The sequence below is a fragment of the Callionymus lyra genome, chromosome 3 (genome assembly GCF_982586985.1).
Source record: "Callionymus lyra chromosome 3, fCalLyr1.hap1.1, whole genome shotgun sequence".
Taxonomy (NCBI): Eukaryota; Metazoa; Chordata; class Actinopteri; order Syngnathiformes; family Callionymidae; genus Callionymus; species Callionymus lyra.
In genome coordinates, this window is record NC_141820.1 from 34,593,170 (window position 1) to 34,614,930 (window position 21,761).

Here is a 21,761-nt window from a genome sequence, read left to right on the forward strand (position 1 = left end):
ACACATTTCTGATTATAGTAGTGGTAGCTGTTGTTCATATACACATAGAACACACAAAAATAAAAGGAAAATGATTTCCTTTAAATTAGTCATTGATGTTTATAATCGAAGTAAAAAAAAGGTGGTTCAGAGGTGTGTGAGGTATAAGTTATCTTTAAATGTTTATTGTGACTCAATACATCGACGCATCTACCGTCCTGCAGTCATGTGACTCTTCCTGCACACTGTACAGAGAACACATTTTCGCCCAACCCCCCTCCCTCCCTCCCTCAGCGCACCAGCCCCTTTCCGTGGCATCATGGGACTTGTAGTGCAACGCGTCCAATCCCGTTAGAGAAGGCGAGGCCTCGCCAAAATACAACTCCCATCTCGACCCTCGCACGCCAAACCCCGTCGTCCAATCTGAATAAGTAGGAGGAGCCCGCCCGCCCACAAAAGCCACAGCTATTCTCCGTATCTCGCATTAAAATAGCCATATATCCGCTGGAATAAAAACAGGAAATTGGCGTTAAAAGAGCAGCGGCGGCGGCGGTGTGTTGTCGGCGCGGAGCGGACAGCGACGAGGATTCTGGACGGGTTTCGGCGGGAGAAACGGCGGCGACAGGCAGAGCCGAGAAGAGGGTGTTGTCCTGATGCTTAAATGGAAGTGGGTGGGCCTTCACGGTCACACACTGCCAACTCCTCCGTGGATACCTCTGTGACAAGCGCTGGTTCCCTCGTCTATGGACTGTCACTCCGGTAGATCATTGACAGGTCCAGGCTGTCAGCGGCCCGCCGGACATCTTCCTGCCGCTCGGGGCGCTTGATTGTGCCAGCGCTTGGCGCCGCCCTTCCTGGCCGGTGGGTGGTTTCGTAAAACGGGCAGATCCGCCACGGCCCATCGCCAAACGTATAGGCCGTCCTCCCCGCCTGTGTACCCGGCCGGCCTTCCACCGTGAACTAACACCCTCTTCTTGGTATATTAATGCGGTATGAGTGGTAGGTACCCTCCCCCCTCTTCGTCTCCACCCCTCTGTGTGCGCCCCGTCTGACAGATAGAAGGCTCCCTGCGTTGATAAACGAACATACGCTTTTAATGACCGTGTTTTGTTGTGCGTCTGCTCATCTTTTATTCACACGTGCTATTAAATTGCAAACATTTGAAATCCACGTTTGTGTTCTCCTGCCCTGCAGACTCGAAGAAAGAATCATCTGCTACTGAAGGAGGGAAAGCGTCTAAAAAAGGGAAAAGTTCTGGATTGCAGGTATGTGGAGAAGTTGAACTCTCATTTATATACTTTGTGTGACAGCCAACAACTCTCGAGCCCCCCCCCCTGTTCTCAGACCCTTCAGGGGGCGTTTCTCTAGTGAATTCCACTTCCTGTTTCTGTGCAGCCCTGCTGAGAGCCAGCCCAGGGCCTCATGAATAGGTTTACATGGTTGTCAAAAACTTCAGCCACTGTACTCCTAAATCCGCCTGACTCAATTGGACTTGTTGTATTCGGGTTTGCTCGTTCATTCTCCTGTAAGACCTGCAGCTTTGGTATGTGCTACAACATCACTCTTTAATTCATGCTTTGATGCATCTTTTAACTAAATGCATCTTTCCATGAGGAATCTGATCGACAAGTATTGCAGCAGTGTTTTTTTAATGTGCCGTTATTGCAAAAGTGTAGAGATGAGTGATATCTGGCGTTGAATATTGCCCTAGTTCTTTTGACAGAGAGGAGAAGCAGCATTTTCTGTTCTGAGAAATGAGAAATGTGGTTCTCACACGCCCACCCACTCGCTTTCTCTAATACCGCCTACTTCCACTGACAGCTCTTGCTTTGTGTCTCAGCTTTGTATTTGTTCTGCTCCATCCTTCTCCCCACCCATTGCTCTGTTCTTCTTCCTCCTCTCACATCCGCATGTGTACATGTGTACATATAACGTACATCCCTTCCCTTTGGCGTTCTTACATTACTGTTGTACTTTTTTGTTTGTTTGTGTATGCTTAAGAGTCCTGTCTGCATCTGACTCGCCCACTCCTCCTTCAGCCTTCACTCCTAACTATTCCTCTCTCTCTCTCTTTCTCTCTCTCTCCTTCTGTCTGTTTCGTCCCTCTTACACTGTCTTCTCTTGAGCAGGATTCATCCCAGCCTTCTCCGCTGGCTCTGCTCGCAGCCACGTGCAGTAAAATCGGGGGTCAAGGAGCTGTGGAGGGGGCCCAGGCGGGAGCCCAGCAGATCCAGCTCCAGACTGGACAAATCCAGCTGCAGGCCGGTCAGCTGCAGGGCCAGATAGTACTGGACGCAGCTGGGGCCCAGACTCTGGTGCCTCAGCAGCTGGAGCTGGTGCCAGCTCAGCTCACCGGGAACGGCTGGCAGATTATCACAGCAGCTCCTGCCATGACCAAGGAGAACTCCACCCAGCCTGTGGCCGTGTCCGTGGCAACCACAATGACAAACGACAGCTTATCAGTTGGACGCAAGGTGATGGAGGTGTGAGAATTTTTTTTTTACTCTCTTGGCTTTTTATCTCAAATTACATTGACACTGATTCGTACTTTTCTGTGCAGGTGAAGACTGTAAGCGGGAACAACAGTGTAGCAGCCAATCATCAGCAGCAGCAGTTCCAGATCATTCAAGTGCAGAATCTGCCCAACACTGGCGCCGGTGTTCAGTACCAACTCATCCCTCATCTGCAGACTGCTGATGGACAGCAGATCCATATCAGCCCAGCACAAACCACGTCCATGGGAGCTCTTCCGGAGCAGGTCCAGCTGATCCAGAGCTCCAGCCAAGGCCAAACTCAGACCATTCTCCAGCCCGCCAACCAGCAGACCATCTTGACCAGTACAGCCAATCAGACGGTCCCGCTGCAAATTCGCCCTGCTCAGTCTTTTCCCCTTCAGCTACAGACTTTGCAAGGTTCCCAGACTCCAGTCATGACAACGGTACCAATTAACCTGGGTGGAATGACCCTCGCTGTCCCGGTGATCAATAACATGGGAGGAGGTGGGGCTGTTCAACTCATTCAATCCGCTGATGGAACATTTTCCGTTGCCAATGGCAACCAGTTTATGACAACAGCATTGTCCGGAGCTGTTCCTGCGCAAGCAACAAACTCGACAGGAGTCGTCGAAGGTGACGGTGTGTCAGATGGAACTCAAATGGTTTCAGCAGGACCCGAGGGTGTGAGCGACGGTCAAGCACAGAGTGGTGAGGCAGACTCTCAGAGCCAGAACCAGGCCAACGGGGTCCAGACCCAGACAGAACCAGGAGCAACCATTCAGCAGGTGATTGTGGGACAGGTCGGACATCAGCTATTGCAGCAGATCCAGGTTCAACCGCAGACCCAGAATCAAACCCACACCCATCAGCAACCCCAGCACATTCAGACGCTCCAGCTTGCCTCAGGACAAACTCTGCAGCCCATCCAGGCCTTCCAAAATCCAGCACAGGTCCTCATTCGCACTCCAACCTTGTCTGCTAATGGCCAAATCACCTGGCAGACCCTGCAGCTGCCTGGCGGGGTCTCACTGCAGGGTGGGCTGGGAGCAGCAGTTCCACAGCAGCTGACTCTGGCCCCTATGGCAGGCGGGGCCACGGTTGGTGGAGGAGGGTTGGTGTCTTTAGGTGGAACTCCGTTGACGTTGAGTACAGCTCAGCTCAACCCTGGATCCGGGGTTCAGACCGTCAGCATCGCAGGGCTGGGTGGTGCTGGGGTCCAAGTCCAAGGTGTGCCACTCACCATCACAGGTCTCCAGGGTAGGAAGACTCGCTTTAATACTGACCTTCAGTTTAGTTATTTAAATTATTTTATATTTCTATTAAAAACTGTACATTCTTTGATAATGACCTGTTGAACAGCTGCTAAGAAAGATCAGGATTTTTTCAGGTTCTGAATTAAAGGTGCACATTTTAACAAATTAGTTTGAACATATAAATGTTGAAATTGTGAATAATTACTAGCATTCTAATAATCTGAGGTCAATACAAAGTATAAATTGAACCTATTTTCCTCATCTGCAGGTCAGACGACGGCTCAGGATGGAATCAAAGTTCAATCGTCTCCTGTGACCGTCGCCGTGGCACCGGGCTCATCCATGAGTCCAGACCAGCTGGGTTCTGTTCAGAGCTCTTCTGACCAGGAGGGTCCAACCAGCAAGAGGCTTCGGCGGGTCGCCTGCTCCTGTCCAAACTGCAGGGACGGCGAGGGCAGGTATGAGCAAAACAAAGTCATAGAAAACATATTTTCTTCAACTCTCGTTTGAGGAGCTCAGAAGCGAATAGGTTTCTCATGCTTGTCTTGGAAACGCTGGTTGACAGTGAACTGCTTGTAGGCTAAGCTTGTTTGTTTGAGTATTAAATCTGAAACCTCAACGTATAAAGAGAAAAACAGAGTCATGATATCATCAAAGGCGATGACACAAGTGGTTCGACAGATGGAACAATCACTGTGCAGCTTGTGTTAGACATGCAACCCGACAAGCCAGCACTTTAGAAGGGAGAGAAAAGAGATGATTAACAAAGATATCTGAAATACTGACCCTTTTCAAGTTTGTCTTCTTCTTTTAACCTTATTTCTCTCTAAAGAAAGTATTAAAAAGAAAACATAAAAACGATATTTAAAAATATATGCAAGTTTAGAATATTTAGAAAGAGCTTTTTAAGTTTGAATTATAAAATTATAAGGAAAAAACTTTAAATATCTTCATTCAGTTCATTGCATCTCATTTTTCAATAATATGACAAACATTTGCAGTTAAACTTGTTTTTTTAGGTGAGTATGATATTAGCAGCACCATGGTTATTCAACAAGGGGGCAAAACGTGTCATAAACACGGGATGTATTCTATCATAGTCACATTATAGAGTCTTTAAAATAAGTCATCTTGATATTTATGTGTTACAATTAAGTCAAAGCTTCTAACATGATTGTTCCTTTCTACTGAACAATTTGGCCACCATTTGTCTGATCATTTCATCCTTTTCTCAATGCCATGAAGTATCTGACGTATTGAACAAGAGTCATAGATGATGGTGAGGCTTGTCGTGTGACTTTGTGCGAATAAAGTGGCCTGACCAGAGCATGTGTCGTAGGAACAGTGGAGATCCCACGAAGAAGAAGCAGCACATTTGTCACATGGAGGGCTGCGGGAAGGTGTACGGCAAGACCTCCCACCTCAGAGCCCACCTGCGCTGGCACACCGGGGAGAGGCCGTTTGTCTGCAACTGGATCTTCTGTGGTAAAAGGTTCACGAGAAGCGACGAGCTGCAGCGACACCGGAGAACACACACAGGTGGGAGAGTAGCCTGGAAGCTGTTTATCTTTTGCAAAGTTAACGGGTGGATGTTATACTAATGTTTGTTTTCAGAATTTTTGCATCAAGTAATTTCACCACTAAATCCATTTTAATTCAGAATAGATTAGCCTTGTTTTTTTAATTTGCTATATAAATCACTCTGGTTAGACATGACCGAGGTCTCGGCTGATTTTCTCTGTCCATCTCCTCCCCCAGGAGAGAAGCGCTTCGAGTGTCCAGAGTGCTCTAAGCGCTTCATGCGCAGTGACCACCTCTCCAAGCACATCAAAACTCACCAGAACAAGAAGAGTGGCGCCGCCGTCGCAATCATAACCACGGAGGACATGGAGGAGGACGTCCCGGAGGACCTGGGCGCCATTCCTCAGATCGTGGCGGTGTCCACTCTCTCCCGTGACTCTGACCCCGCTACCCCCACCACGTCTACTCACCTGGAGGAGGGAGAAGAAGACGAAGAGTTTGAGTAGAACCGACTTTCATTTCAAATGCGTCCAGTTGTTTCAATCTGCGGACTGTAGAAGGGTCTTTATGTTTCTTAATCATTTTTATTTTAGCATTTACAAGTTCCACAGAATTCTGGGGAACAAGAAGTTTGAGTAGTAGATGTGGTAATAGTTTGACATGGAGAGTTAAGCTAATCTCAACAATCTCTATGCACAAATTTGTGTTCGTGTTTCACGCCTGTCAGACGGGACTGAGGGTTAATCAAGGTACAGGGCTGTTGCAGGGCAGCTACATCCACACTACTTTGGTCTCCCTTTTCAAAAATGTCTTGATCATATTAAGTTTCTTAAATGTATTTATGAGAACCTAATTTACATTTGACTAGTTTTGCAAGCATAGCTCAAATAAGCTATTAAGTCTAACGACTGGCTCATAAATTCTTTGACGATTTAAAAAAATAAGCTGAGCATAAAACATTATTTTCTCCAACTGACCTTATTGTGGATTAAAGAGCAGTTTTTTTTATTCACTCAGGAATGCTGCTAAAATGGGCATTAATTGCTCTGACCAGGTTGTAATTAGTGACTTCAGATCCTCATATTTTCAGGGCTGTACCCTGAATTCTACTCGAAATTCTGATCCATTTCAAACACCTGGACAAATTGAATTAGGACCTGTGAGATGACATAGTAGTGTGGATGTAGATATGGTGATAGGTGTGTATGCGTGTGTGAATGCTTAGTTGGGAACCATGTTTGTTGTGTGTCTGTGTGTGTGTATGTTCCCATGCAATTTAAGTAAGATGTATCTAATTTGAGTTTTATTCAGGTTCAGTCCTGCGACCAGATTCAGGTGAGGATTCTTTCTTTTTTTTAAAGAAAAGGAATAAAAAAAGCACATATGAAAAGATTTATGAAAAATGCATTCCTACTGAGGCACAGGGGCCGTTTAAAAAAATACTGTTTGTATATGAAGAAACAATCTAGCTTTCTACAACTGTGTGTGTGTTGAAAGCAATACAACAATGACAATCTGGGTGGAATCTTGTTTACATTGTGAAATTTAAGTTTTCGTCGAGGCCAGGAGAGATGTGTCAGCGGTGCCGCAGTCTGAGCAGAACATGAAGATTTAGATTTGCAAATATATGTGTTGTTTTTTTTTCCAAGATGGCACTGATGCTTTTGGTTTTCAGCTTCTCCAAACTCAGCCCTGCCGCGCCGAATATGTGCCACAATTGCCTTAACACAAGCTGAAGTACAGGCGGCGCCGCTTGGAGAGTTTGGGGAAGAGATGGAGGAGAAGTGTTAACTGGATGTTTTTTCTTTCTCGATGGTTGTTGATCCGTGTTAGCTCAGTATGGTCATTCTGTTTTAAATAAAAGAAAAACATTTATTTTGAAGAGTTTATTTTGAAGTCCCAGTGTTTTTCGACACAGGACGGCACAAGCTAATTTATTGTCCTTTGCTTTGTAATATTTGATGGTATCTGTGTGTGTTTGTGTACAGCATGTTTAAGTTTTTGCCGTAGTGCTGCTTCTTTTTATTCTTAGTGCTCGTTTTTTTTTTTACTTCTTCTCTTGGCGCCATGTTTAAAAATAAATAACAAAGAAGAAAAAAATGTTAAAAAGACTAATACCAAACAAGTTTAAATGTTCTGGGTGATATTGTGTGATTTTTTTTTTCTTTTTCAAATGATTTGTAGTGGAATCTCATTTGTAAAACTTTTTTAAAGCTGTTTGTTTGTCATCATGACGTTTGATAACGGCTTTTGCCACATTGGCCTCAAAGGCTGCAGTTTATTGATATTTCTAAAAAAACAAAAAAAACTTGTTTGTACAAACGTGTTAAGTGGAGAAAACAGTGAAAGAGGCTGGAAGAAATGCTTCACTTGCATAACACTTGACAATAAAGTGATTGAAAAGTAAAAATCTGAGTTTGTGTTTGAATATTTACATGTAGTAGTTCGATCCACAGTTTGTAACTCTTCACTGGCTTCCAGTTTCTTTCAGGATCAACTTTAAAATTCTGGTTCTTACTTTCAGATATATTCATGGTCAGGCTCCTCCTTACATCACTGATCTGATTCAGCCTTACACCCCAGCTCGGGCTCTGAGGTCTGTGGATCAGAATCTACTGATGGTTCCTCGCACACAGTTCAGGACCAAAGGAGAGAACTCTTTTCAGGCTGTTGCTCCTAAGCTTTGGCTTGATGGATCTACTGACTCCTTTAAGCAACATCTTAAGGCGTTTCTATTTGTTCAGGCTTTTCCTTGATTTTCTGGAACTCCTGTTGTATTATCAGTTTTATCTTGACCTTTAAAGTATATACTTTAGTGAATATTGTTTTGGTGGTTTAAGCGCTTTGTGACCCTGGTCTGGAAAAGCGCTATATAAATAAAAATGACTTACTTATTGCGAGTCCGGAAGCAACTACATTACTTTCTGACGTCACAGAAACAATATCAATGTCATCACTGCATTAATTCAATATTTAAACACGCATTCTTTCTGCATTTCATTTATTTTTATATATATCTATATTGCGTGGTTTTCATGTTTGTATTCATGTAAACGTGAATGTTTGACTGCAAGTTTCTCACTCATCAGGCTTCTGTCTTGCGTTTTCGGCTTTCTTCGGATATGCTCGGATTTCTTCGTGCGACCTCAGCTTCCGCTTCTTAAGAACGTCCACAATTTCCGGCGGAAAAACCACAGCCGAGTTCGAGATGTCACATAAAAGCTAAATTTTATTCTTTTCAGTAAAAGTTTAACATGGTAAAACACCTCTTTAGAAAATACTTGGGAGGAAACACGAAAGGAGGTGTATTGCTTTTCTCTTCTGATAATTTAGAACATAGTAAACATGGCCGTATTTACACTTCAACAATAGTACATGAGTACGAACCTTCAGCGTGTCCTCTCGAAATGTTAAATCATGCAAACATCTTTTTTTTTGTTGCTCTAAACAAAACTACAGTCATGGTGGTGCATGTTGGGAGTTTAAATGAAGCGCTGGTTGTGCTTTTCTTCCTCGGTGAGGGAGTCGCACGCAGCACATATCGTGCGTGTGCTGCCATCTGGTGGTGAAGACACTCCATCTCATTACACCACACGTAAACTGGCATATTTTGCCACCCAAGAAACAAACAAACTAGATATAGCAATACAATAACAACCGATCTGTTATTAGAGCGTGTTTGTGCGGCATCATGTACAGGTAAATATATTTAAAACAATGTCCACAACAGCAAATATTAACAGAACATGGCTGTTTTCTTTTTCTAGCAGTCGGTGAATACACGTTTAAAAAGAAAAGTCAGATTTAATGGCAAAACACAGGACTCACACATGACTAAATGTGGCTCACTGTGAACAAGCAGCACTAAACTGATGGACATTCAGCATTAAAAAGTACAGACAAACGGATGGAGTCGGACAGAGCTTCCACTTTGGTGTTGTAGAGGTTCAAATCTGGCACTGGACGAGCCTTTGGCAAGTTTGTTGAATTAGTCAAGGAATGAAAAATAATCAGTCTTAATCTGTTCTGCTACATTCTATTTAAATCACCAGTGGACGCTGCTGGATGGAGGGACGTTCTTTTTCCCAGGATTACATGTGGAACTGAAGAGAAGACAACAAGTTGTTTCATTTACTAAACTACCTCAACCTGTCTTTCATAATCATGGCGTCATCATTCTAACTTTTTACAAAAAAAACAAAAAATGTTCAGTCAGATTCAGTCAATATGTAGTCACTGGAGGAGAAAACAAACATGAGCTCCTGTTACTAGAGCAACCATCGACTACAGATTCAGACCTGCGCCTTGAAATCAAACACTTGACAAATGCACAGACATCAGAGAAGAGTTTACAGTGCAATTAAGATGTCTTTTGGCAAAAAACAACGAAGCAGAGAGGACCATATAGGTGAGCAGCTGAGGTTTGTCCGTGAACAAGTGTGTCAAATGTTCCGTTTGAACATGCGTCACCAGACAGTTTTGTTATATTCAGCCAAGGACGCCATCAAGTTTCTACTCTATGGAAATTGAAATGAAACGATGACGAGGCCATCGAGTCACCGTGAGTGACCCAAACATTCATAAATAACAAAATAAAAATCACAGGAACAAAAGCAAGTGCATATTCAGTCCATGGGTACTTTACAAAGTAGTTACAGTCTGCTCTCTGTCAGTCTCAGTTTGGCCTTCAGTCTACACATCTTCAAAAGTCTGGTGAGCAGCAAACACATGGCACCGTAAAGTCCTCTTGACACCACTGCTGGTGGGTTTTTGTGTTTGTGTGTCATTGTTGACGGTGACTTTTTAGCTCCGTAAAGAACCACGAGGTGTCATACGAACACACAACGACATGTCCAGTGTCTTAGAAACGTGTGCCGAAGACCGTGTTTAGATGCGAGGCTCCAGTTTGTGTGACAGCTCGAAAAGCGTCTGCTGATTGTCGATAATGTGCAGGCAGTGAACGCTCGCTCGGATTTCGGCGCTATCGGCACCGATGACCTCGTTACCTGGAAACGAAAACAAAACATGTTTAAGTACAAACAGAACCAGAACCATCTGGTATCAACTAATGCTTACTTTTTAAATATGATTTTTCTATTTTGTCTGTCAGTGATATAAAAAGGAATATTTAATCTCATTCAATCTTAAAAAGAAAATGTTTTATTTTTATATATTAAGAAAAAAAGTTAACTTGGTGTCAGCTGTTGAAAATGATTTGCCACAAAACTCACCTGGCAAGTCACTTTGGCAGTGTCGGATCATCCTGACCGTGTCTGCAATCATGTGCTGTCAGAGTGAGAAAACACAATCAGGGTCTTCATCACATTCATGAGCTTGATTTCGCAATTTAATCCAGACTTAAACTGTCACTCTATTCCACACTCTTTTGATGACGTGAATGGATAATATCTGGTTTTCTTTACTAGACAATGGCAGAATGATCAAAGCACTAACCAGCTTTTCAAAGTTCACCAAGTTGTCATGGAAGGTCTTGTTTCCCTCGTGGATGAAGGTGATATCTTTAAAAAATAGAAGGAGGGGTGGAAAGTTTTATTTACAACGGCAACAATAAATGTGTGTGAGAACGTGTGTGTGAGACAATACCTTTCAATAGGAGAGGCATGAAGGGGATTTTGGGTGGCTTCATTCTCTTGAAGGATTCTCTGTAGGCCTTGTGGTTTAGGGATGGATCCTGGAAAACACCCGTGAAGGAGTCAGTATCACCAGAGACACGGATGCTGTAACGGAACTCACCGTGATGAGCTCCAACTCTGAGAACAGCTTCTTGAACTTCCCCGGACATTTCTGGAACAAGTTCATACACGATCAGACACAAAACCCGGAGATGCGGCGGGTAAATGAGCGACACCGACCTCCCATGTTTGGTTGAGGCGACTCACAGCAGCCGTGTTCAAACCCATGATGATGGCGAACGCAGAGTTCAAGTTCCGTTGAGCTTTGCAACTGGAAAAAAAAAGAGAAACGTTTTAAAGTTTCGTTCTTTCTGAGATTCATTTTGATGGTGGAGTTGCTCATACTGGGCTGCGATCTTGATGAACTTCTTGAGCAGCTGGACTCTCTTGTTGAGCGACACACACATCAGGACCTCAGACATGACCCACTGCTGGACCTCGTTGCACCGCTGAAGCAAAAGCGACAGCGCCCCCGCCTGTCCGGAACCGGAAACGCGACTGAGAGTGTAGTACACCAGCTCTTGCTGCGTGACAAAGATAAAAATCTCGTCACTGACACAAACCATCACAAAAAAGCAAGTCAATGTATTTCTTGATGATTTATTTGAAGACAACACGTGTGAACACACTAGTTCATACCTCATGGATGGACTTGAAGAGGCTCCAGTCCAGGTGAGTGAGGGCGGCGGCCACATCCCAGGTGTTCATCCCCAAGAGTCGTACAGATCTCCTGCTCAGCTCTGAACTGTCCGTGAGAGGAGGCTGCACACAGACGGAAGAGGCGAGGTCAGAGTTGAAGGTTTGACGCTATCCTTCTCTAATTATGTGCATGTGACTTTAAGCACAATTTGTCTGTTCATGTTGACATTACAAACTAATTCATATTATAGATTAAAGAGAAAATATAATTATTTTCTGCTTAATCTTGTGGATGAAGGTCTCTCACACACGCACACACACACACACACACACACACACACGTTAAGCTGAGGAGGAATTAAGGAAGATCCGTCCCCACTCTCAGTAATGAGACACAAGTGGTGACGCTCAGGTCTCAGAGGACCATGAGTGACAGATCTGAACGATGCCCGGGCTTTACTTTAGGGACCAGGAAGCCTCTAATTACGCAGTGATGGATGCAGGATGAAGAAAAGGTCGTACCAGCAGCTCCGTGTGGTCCCGGCGGCACGCGAGCAGCTTCCCCTGTGGCGTCAGCGACTCGGAGTAAACGCAGTCGCTGGGCTGCAGCATCCTCCGCTCTGAGGAGAAGACGTCGTCCATCAATTACGTTCGACCAGCTGAGAAACTCTGGCGCCGTTTTTCCCTGACGCTCACCTCCGTTGAGCAGGACGACGGCCAGCGCGATCTCTTCTTCTGCTCTGTCCATCTTCTGAGCCACGATTCTGATCAGCTCGTGAGCCTCCAGCAGGGGGTGGATGTGGACACTGAGGTAGGAGTCAGTGCTCACGTACACACAGCAGATTACTGAGGGAGGAAGCAGAGAAAAAGTCAGAGCATTCAAAAGTTGTGTGTATTTTTTATTTGTGTTTATCAATCTTTATGCACGTGTGTGCTGTACGTTTCTCTTTTTATGTTTACCCGTTTCTGTATATATGCATGTGCGTTTTTATCCATGAGTGCTGTGTGTACTTATGTGTGATATTTTCATGTTTTTGTGTACGCATGTGCCTACATGAGTGTTTCTGTATGCATGTGTGAGTGTTCCTTCGAGTTTTCTTATGTGTTCAAGCGTGTTTCTGTGTTTGTGTCTGTATGTGTTAACTTATAGTGTGTTGACAAATGTGTGTGTGTTTACGCATGCATACTTGTGTTTTTTTGCACGGCTCTCTGTGTGTGCACTTGAACTCACCCTCCCTGGTCTCAGATGTTGAACTTCTCTGCTGCAAACTATTCTCCTTGAAGCTCAGCTGCTGGTGCAATTGTTTACTCTGACGGAGGGAAAACAAAAAACAATTTCAGGAAGACGAAGAATTGTACAAAGAGAATAATGTACTTTTATGTCTCAAGGTCTAAAATGTTTGCAGATTGGGATTGACTTGATAGATCACTTGTGATCAGAATGATTGATTGATCATTGATTGATTTCTGATGACTTAAACCTCTCAAAAATAGAATTTAAAGTAAACATCATTATCTATTAGATAAAGAGATGTGGAGCCAAATGAAGCAGAGAAAAATATGGAGTATATTTTGAAGACACAAATAAAACATTTTTTTGTCACAATTGCTTGTAGGTATACTACTTTTTGTCTGATTTGATGGTCTTTAATATTTAATGAGTCAGTACCTTCTGGTTGGGGGGGCAGTCATCCACGGTGCTGTGACACACAAACACACATCGATCAGTGATGTTTGCAAAAGCAGCCTCGCTAGATAGACTTCACTGCGGCACTTACTGTCTGCGGCGCAGAAGTTTCTGGAACTCCTTCAGGTCCTTCTCTAGCGTGGGGAACTCATACAGGTCCTCCAGCACGCACCGGTACAAAGTCTGGCGGAGAGATGGAGTCAAAGAGATGATGTTCGCTGTAGCATGTGTGAAGTTCAGAAGCAGATGCAGTCAGTAGATGATGACACGTGGACATTTGACTTCAAATGTGGAGTAAAGGCTGACACTTGAACACATGAACACCCGCAAACATGTTGTTGTCAACCATCGTACCCCTCTGCTCCATAACCCAGCTCTTTGCTCTGTTGCTAGGCAACCATCACCTGGGTTACGCACTCCAAATGAGATTATACCCATGCCAACCCTTGCTCTTTGGTCTCCATGGCAACCAGAGCGAGCTGGTGGAGTCAGGTTATGGGGGGACAGGTGCTCGGCGAGTGTGTAGTAACGTGTGCGTCGTCTGAGTGTGACTTGTTTTTCGGAGGTTTTTTGAAAGGTTTTCTAATCCGGATCAGCTTCGTGTGAAAAGCATCACAGAGGAATTGTTTATCGTCTGAAAATTGACCAGAACGAAGTGTACGTTTGAGAGTGTGTGTGTGCAGCTGTGTGTCTATAATGTGTGTATATGATTCATGGGGGTGTGATTTTTTTGTGTTGGCTGTTTATTTTGTGTATTTTGGATTAGACTCAGTTTTTGTGTACACTTGTGTTCCTTTGCCCAGTGTGTATTCACGTGTCTGGTTGTCACATAAGTCAGAGTGTATTAAAAGGTATGTGTGCAGGTGTGACAGCCGTAAGAATGTTGGTATGTGTTACTTATATCCACAGGTATGTGTTTGTCTGTGTAAATGATTTAGGAATGAGTGAATATTATGTTGAGGCAACATTTAATCTTGTTTTGGTCAAGTATCTGTTTATTGTTATGCGAGTTTGTCCGCTAGCAAGAGGATGCTAGTTCAATGTTAGCTTTAGTGAGAACATCGGTGTGTTAGTGTGTTGGTATTTTAGGTAAGTTGTTGCCTAAATGTTTCCATATTTGTGTGTTAGCAAGAATGTGGAGGTTTGTGTGTAACCATGAGAGTTTGTGAATACGTTTGCAAGTTTGTGTATACAGTTGGAGTATTACTGATGCCAGCCGCATTGTTGGTTGAAGGTGTGTGTCTGACGTCTATGCTGCTTTGTTGTGCCGCTATCAACTTTGGCAAGAAACAGTACCTCGACCATTGAGATGAGAGGATATTGTATAGTCATACTCTATAGTATAGTGTATGAATGCGCTGTCAGCTCATTTGTCACAGAGCAGGAGAGGTCCAAGGAACATTACTGTAACTTTTCATATGAAGGGCACTGTAATTCAATAATCCATCGACATTTTACAGACTATTTGACTCTCCTGGTAATACGGGAAAAAGTGCGTCCCCTCAATTAGGACGCATACTAATATCTCTAGACACGGGATAATGCTGTTTTTCAAGGGACGGTTGGCAACCCTAGTTGTCAGTACAGTCAGGGTGTGTGTGTCTCGTCTACAAGTGGATCGATAAAAGCCTGTAAATATTAAATGCTATTTTATTGACGCAAATATGATTAAAAAATAAAACCAATACAACAATTCAACAATCAGGTTTCTTATAAAAAATAAGAACATCTTCATTGACACAAACAACAAGATATCTACATTAACAGACACATTTGCACAAACGTATGAACACACATACACACATACAAACATGTTCACTAACATGCAACAAATTCTACACAAGCACGCATACACACACATGAACATCCTCACAAAACCAAATGTAAATCTATATGACATCCTCACTAACACGCACAGAAATCTACACAACTAAGGACCACATACATTTACACAAATAAATGGTTACACATTTCCACACAGGCAGGCACACAAAGACATACATGAGCACTCACATTTACATGAACACAAATATACACAACTGAACATCCTCACTAACATGCACTGATATCAACACAAACACACACATTTACACAAACACATGATCACACGTATACACACAGACACACACACAAGCAGCAGAGTAGAAAAGCTGGTGATAGATCAAGATAGAAGAAGACAAATGAAGATAAACGACAGAGGAGATGTTGGCCACAAACACACATGGGGGGGCGTGAAGTAGATAATGGATTGAAGAGAGACGAGGATGTGAGTGAAATGATCTAATAGAGGCTTTTACCTTCATGAAGCTCCTGACGTGCTCCTCCTCCTTCAAGAAGTCCTTGTACAGTCTGCTCCAGTGGGACACAAGCTGCAGTACCTTACGCTTCCTGAAGAGGGTGTCCTTGCCTTCATCCTGGCCCCTGCTGCGTCCACTGCTATAGGTGAGGGCAGTCAAGGGCACTCAACTCATGATGAAACATCTGTGTTCGTGTGGGACTGATGCTGTTTTTGGGAGTGAGTGAGTGAGTGTGTTACTCTTGTGAGTGGTTGTCATGTAATGTAATCAATTGCAAAGTATTGTCATAGTGTGTGTGTGTGTGTGTGTCCACGTGTGATCGATTGTGATGGTATTTATAAGGATATTGTCCCAGAAGGGCCTGACAGAGGTCACTGGTGGACATGAACACTAGATAGGTCAACAGGAAGTCATCCAGCAGCATCTCTGAAACACACAAAATAAAACATTTTATGTCACATTTACCTGCCAATAATATATATATATTTTTTATAAATAAAACTTAATAGGGTAGATATCTAAAACACAAGGTCAGGGGACCAAACCCAGCACACCAACTACTTTTGCCTGCAAGAACTCTAAATAAATTGTGATTTATGATAATAAACTGGGATATTTGTTATGCTATAAAGTGATATTTATTGACTCTCCCATAAATAAAACATGGATTAGTGGCAAGACTTGCTTAGATGTTTAGCGATATATTTAATGACTATTTTTTAATACATTCAATTTAATTCCTGCTGCAATGATTGCAGACCTCGTCACTGCAGATGTGTGGTCATGCTGCTTTGTTTTGAAAACATATGCGCGAGTGGGTGTGTTGTAGTCTTTGCCCGGAAAAATGTGTGACCCAAATAGGGTTGTGTTGGGCAGAGAGCAAAGAAATCAATTATAGAAGCCTGAGCTGAGGCCATGTCATTAATATTTGATCAACCGCCTCCGCTTTAGAAATAAAAACATTTTTTTTTTGGTCTTTTTTTCAACAAGTCAGTTTTAGCTTATCTCAAAATCCTGTTCAACAACACTGGGAACTCCCGCTGCTTCTGCTTGACAAGAAAAAAAACACCAGTTTCCCTGCTTTTCAATTCATCATATTGCTTCACATGTTCGCTCCTCCTGTCTTTAACCTCCATACTTCATCGACTGAACACTCCTCCTACACTGGCCGTCCCTCCACAGAGATGATAAATATCTGTTTTTCATCATCAACATATGCCCTCTACATTTGCCTGCTGGCACACACAAAGTCAAGCAGACTCCCTGTTAGGCTCTCTCTCACACACACACACCAGACACACACTCTGCTGATGAATAACTCATTGAGCTCTGACCTTGGGGACTTTGTCTTTTTTCTTACATCCTTTACTGGAGATAAACTGTGAGTCTGCTGAATGAAATCAGCTACAGACAGGGATGTTTATGCGTTACAGCACTGCTAGAACAACACAACACGCCCAGAACACCAGAGCTTCCTGCAACTCACTAAACACACAACAGCGATTTGATCTCCAGCCACCCTTTTATCAAGCAATAAAAATCAACCCAACATTGGTTGTTCATAATGGGAGCAAATATCAGTTGCTGTTGTAAATATTACGCAGGCTTACTGAGGACAGTCAGAAACAGCAAATACTGAGAGTCTGACGGACAGCTTGAGAAAGAACAGACACCAGCTTCAGCAGAGGACACAAATGTCTCTGTGTGGAAAACAGCACCATCCGGACCAAACCGCCCAATGATTTCCATGCAATATGTACAAAATTTGTTAGCTATTGTGCATAACTTTGACATATATACTGTATTAATCTGTTGTTGCTGCGTATTGAAATTACAAATAGACAGATCACATCATTACAGTATAAGAAAAGTTTAAAGTTTAAACATTTTAAAATCATTTATCGTATTCGTACCCTTTACAGTATGTTCAAGAAAACACCAAAATAGTAAAAAACCTTCCATGTCTTTAAGGAAGGACTGATTCTTCTTCAAATGTATACATTTTTAACTCCTAAATGATATATGTTCCATTTAAAAAGAACAATTTATTTTAATTGAAGCTTGTATCCTAGTACAACAGTACTTCGAGATACACTTACCCTTTTCCGACTTATTTTCCCACTTACTCAACCAATTACACAATTATTAGAAATGGTAGAGAAGTTAAAGGAAAACAACAAAGAAATATACAATGAATACAATATATAATATATATATATATATATATATATATATATATATATACACAGTACATCATAATAATCAAAGTTATTATACTGCATCAGGATTTAAGTCATATATTTTATAGCACTATAAGAAAAAGTTTGTTAATATTCCATAGAGGTTCAAGGGGAGTCAGAAAGAGTCCAGAGTGCTTTTTTTTATTTAAAAAAAAGACATAATATAGAACATTTAATACACAATTTTTCATCTACCTTCTGAAGTGAAACCTGCTGAGATTATCCCTAAAACCAGGTCAGAACACCTAGAAACGTCAAAGCCCTTCGGGTTTAAGGTAGTGAAAGGTTTTTTGACCCAAAAACAGTTTGGTTCCATGTGGCCGGGCCAAAAAATAACAGAGGCCACAACCAATCTGACCACCGTTATGTGGAGCACAGGTCTCAGCAGAGTGGTGAGAGGGGGAGATTTAAATGGCAGCAAAGGAAAGTAAAGTTGTGGTAAACCTGGCAGCATGGGTGGGCATGTGTGGGTTTTAACATATAAATGTCTTCTTACAGAGAAATAAAAGGTTGATGAACTTATCAAGAGAATCACCAAATAGTCACCAAAAGGCAGTACTTACTGAAATATGACCAGATAAAAAATGAGATTATTGATTGAGAATAAAGATTTTTTTCTTGAAACTTGGTCAACAAGTTTGCTTGCAGTGTTCTTGAATCTGCCATTTCAAAATATAACACAAGCAGTGTATCAAAGCATGTAGCCAATAGCGACATTAAAGCGTTTTGAAAATATGCCGAACAGCCTGAGGGAGTCTTAAACTCATTAGAGCAGTTCACCACAGATTGTTCCTCATTTTTACAACGTGACAGCTCACTGAACAACATCACAACTATAATGACGGGGAGGTTCAAGCCTCCAGGATTTAAGACCATTTAGGAAAAAGGTTAAGGTTGTGTTGTGACATGTTACAGGAATTTACTTTACAAACACTATAGCATCGGTCTCTTGAGAAACCATTGATGCATGTGATAGAGAAAATACCCCCAAATCAGGATGAGGGGCAAAACTTTTCAGTTACTAATCAAAATAGTCGCAATAGTAATAGAAAAAAAGCTACTCACCGCTCTCTCTGCTCTCAGGCGCCCCCCTCTGGTCGTCTAACCGCAAGTCACTGAGCAGATGCTCCAAGATCTTCAGCGGCGTTCCAGACACCACCACATACCTGTAGGTGGAAGATTCACAACAGTGGTCCTTATTTGAGCTCCAGACTGGATGTCTCTCCTTAAATTCCTCCTCAATCTTTTCCCGTCCTTCATCATCATAATCATCATCATCGATGAAGCGGAAATAGGGAACGTCGAAAGTCGGGATCACTGAACAACTTCCGTCTGCCTCCAAACTGCTGACATCTTCGTCCTCGTCTACATCCTCCTCTGCCTCAGCAAGTGTGGCTGACAATGTGGTCATCTTCATGGCTACACAACTCGTATCGATCTTCATCCAACCCTAGACCCCCAGCACCCCCCTCCAACCCTCTTGACGGGAAACATTCCTTGCCTTGCGTTCCAGTGGACAAGAAGAGTCGAGCTGAGAGGCAGCTGACTGCCACCGGTGATTCCTAACCCTCTGAGCACACAAACACACCTACTTAACTTGTCACTGACACTCCCTGCTCTTTGCCTCAAGTCTTGGCACACAATGACTTAAAGACACAACAACATTTCTCACCACACGACAAACCAACCAGTTCACAATTTCTCTTGCAAGCCACGGTTTGAGGAAGGAAGTGTCATCTTGGTTTTCCTTCACCCTGAAACAAATGGGTCATTATGCTCGCTGTCTGCTGTGTGCCAAGATCGAGAGCATCAATTATCATTGACACACACACACACACACACACTGGACACACCACTTTGCATAAGACTGTGGGGTTATGAGTGGAATCTAGGTGGAGACAAAAAGCGTAAGAGAGCCACTATGGTTTAATTTAGGGGGTGCAAACCTTCTATCGCCATCGTCCTCTCTGGATCCTCCCCCGGATGATGTCGGTGATGGTCGCTCTGAAGGCGACGTCACGGACGATGTCACTCTTCGCAAAACCAAGACATCTCGCCCGCGCTCCTTCAGACACACTCGACCAAGAGCCTCCTGAAAGACAAGATATACTTTACAGAGTCTGCTGTGGCAGTTGTAGTTCAACAAAGGGCTTAAAAACATCAATACAATACAGAAAAATGAACTGAACATAAGGGTTTTGTTCTTATAAAATCTTTCTCATCTCATCAGAAAGAACCATTGCAAGGTTGATGGTGTATGTTCAAAGTTTTTATATTCTTTTACTCGGACACCAAAGCTGTCTTTCTAAGTGTTGTAGCTCTCAAGAACCTTGTTGGTCTCAAAGGTACTGGTCTTATTACAGTCTTGATGGTCTGCTCTTGAGAATCTATGGTCTTTATATTGTCTTGGTCCCAATGGTCTATGGTCTTGTTATCGTTTTGGTCCAGACCATCTATGGTCTTGGTATCTTTTTGGTATTGTCTTGGTCCAAAATGTCTTAGATTTGTCTTGGAGTTTCCTGGTCTTAACGTTATATTGTACAATTTTTCTTCTAAGGTATTTCTTTTGACAGTTTATGGTCTTGGTCTTGATGTTCTATGGTCTTGGTTTTGAAGTTCTATGGTCTTGGTCTTTTCTTGGACCCAATGGTATGTGGTCTTGGATATGCCTTGGATTTGTCTTGGTCTTAACTGTCTTTGTATCTTCTTGGCATCATATCGGCCCCAACTGTCTACAGTGTCAGATTTGTCTTGGTTTTGTCTTGGTCTTGGTCTGGTCTTGGTCTCTATAATAGTGGTCTTGAAGAATAATGGACCGTGATTACATTCCTGTTCATTTAATAATAAACATGACACAAAAGCAATATGTTAACAAGTTGCAACCATGTCATATTCCTCCAAATAACCTCAATTGACTCGCTTGTCTGCCTTAAGTCATTTGTTTATTAAATGTACCTCCTATTTTCATGATTTGTTTAGTCCATTGCCAACACAAAGTCATCAATGGCATCTGCATCTCCTCCTGTGCTTATGGTTGACATAGACACATAGACTTTTCCAAGATTTATCTCTACATTTCACTTGGAGTTTACACATTACAGCACGTGAAACAGCCATTTTTTTTAAAGAAGGAAGTTTTGTTTAGCGTCAATATGTGAAGAAAAAAAAAAGAAGCGCTCATCCATCTGTGAATTAGCTGAGGAAACACCATGAGACGAGATCAAAAGTTTGGTTATTTAAGAAGTTTTCCCTTGATTCCCTCTTATCAACATGCCTGGAGTGACAGTATACTTAAATATTTCCAGATGGACCAGGGATCTAAACAGAGCACAGGCAGGGAGGAGAAGAAGCAGCAAAGGAGATCAAAGCAGGAGGAGATAAGTTAAGAAGCGTTTCTCGTCCAGATGTTTGCAGCCATCTTGCATTGATATACAATCCACTCCAGTCTGCTACCAACCCTCATGACTGCTATATTATACAGTGAAAAGTGTTGATAGCAGACTGCACTTAAACACATTTTATATAATAAAGTAAATGAACAAACTATTCAATCACATTAATGATTTAAGCTTTTTATATCCAGACCACCTAAAATGCAGTTAATTCAAAGATTCATATACACGGATATTTTTTTTAAAAGACTCATAATATAATAATAAGTCATTAGATTGAATTAGAACCACAAATATAAAATACGAAAATGAGTTGATATGTTGTCTGTTTTTTATTGTTAACAAAAGTGAAATGTTTCTTAGTGAACATGCTTTTTTTTATTAATGACACAAATACTACCAGAATCGTTTCATGATATACTACTTTACTTGTATTTATGAATATAGACTTCAAAAAGAAAAAAAAATTGTTCTGTTTCATAATTCAATGTTTATATCTTATTTTAAGAAAAATTGCCTTGTATAGAACTAAAAAATATATTTTGACATAGTATCCCTATATAAG

At 42.3% G+C, this 21,761-nt stretch overlaps 2 protein-coding genes across 3 annotated transcripts in view; one reads left to right on the top strand and one right to left on the bottom strand.

Moving 5' to 3' along the window:
• Positions 1 to 284: 284 nt before the first annotated feature.
• sp4 (sp4 transcription factor) lies at positions 285 to 7,658 on the top strand. Of its 2 annotated transcripts, none has more exons than XM_087787674.1 (7): positions 285 to 978; positions 1,174 to 1,244; positions 2,109 to 2,462; positions 2,540 to 3,731; positions 3,996 to 4,185; positions 5,073 to 5,266; positions 5,486 to 7,658. In XM_087787674.1, the coding sequence occupies exons 1-7, from the start codon at positions 972 to 974 to the stop codon at positions 5,752 to 5,754; spliced, it is 2,277 nt and encodes a 758-aa protein (XP_087643800.1). In that variant the 5' UTR covers positions 285 to 971; the 3' UTR covers positions 5,755 to 7,658. The 2 variants fall into 2 exon arrangements, with proteins under 2 accessions (XP_087643800.1, XP_087643799.1); XM_087787673.1 differs by having other exon boundaries at positions 286 to 978; positions 5,067 to 5,266.
• A 792-nt stretch (positions 7,659 to 8,450) lies between these two features.
• Positions 8,451 to 21,761, bottom strand: part of rapgef5a (Rap guanine nucleotide exchange factor (GEF) 5a) — a 41,931-nt gene continuing 28,620 nt past the window's right edge. The window contains exons 10-26 of the mRNA XM_087787672.1: positions 19,751 to 19,896; positions 18,870 to 18,970; positions 15,912 to 15,990; positions 15,565 to 15,709; positions 13,359 to 13,450; positions 13,250 to 13,280; positions 12,812 to 12,890; positions 12,277 to 12,426; positions 12,103 to 12,200; positions 11,581 to 11,703; positions 11,287 to 11,465; positions 11,122 to 11,212; positions 11,003 to 11,053; positions 10,853 to 10,940; positions 10,703 to 10,767; positions 10,480 to 10,534; positions 8,451 to 10,254 (exon numbers count right to left, since the gene is read on the bottom strand). Of these exons, the coding sequence (XP_087643798.1) occupies positions 10,136 to 10,254; positions 10,480 to 10,534; positions 10,703 to 10,767; positions 10,853 to 10,940; positions 11,003 to 11,053; positions 11,122 to 11,212; positions 11,287 to 11,465; positions 11,581 to 11,703; positions 12,103 to 12,200; positions 12,277 to 12,426; positions 12,812 to 12,890; positions 13,250 to 13,280; positions 13,359 to 13,450; positions 15,565 to 15,709; positions 15,912 to 15,990; positions 18,870 to 18,970; positions 19,751 to 19,896 (1,692 nt within the window). The 3' untranslated portion in view covers positions 8,451 to 10,135. The remainder of the gene's footprint in view (positions 10,255 to 10,479; positions 10,535 to 10,702; positions 10,768 to 10,852; positions 10,941 to 11,002; positions 11,054 to 11,121; positions 11,213 to 11,286; positions 11,466 to 11,580; positions 11,704 to 12,102; positions 12,201 to 12,276; positions 12,427 to 12,811; positions 12,891 to 13,249; positions 13,281 to 13,358; positions 13,451 to 15,564; positions 15,710 to 15,911; positions 15,991 to 18,869; positions 18,971 to 19,750; positions 19,897 to 21,761) is intronic.

Bases quoted from the DNA above. Each gene is read 5' to 3' on its own strand.
- sp4 (XM_087787673.1), top strand. The intron at 4,186-5,066 runs GTATGAGCAAAA...CATGTGTCGTAG, and splicing joins TGCAGGGACGGCGAGGGCAG to GAACAGTGGAGATCCCACGA. The intron at 5,267-5,485 runs GTGGGAGAGTAG...CTCCTCCCCCAG, and splicing joins ACACCGGAGAACACACACAG to GAGAGAAGCGCTTCGAGTGT.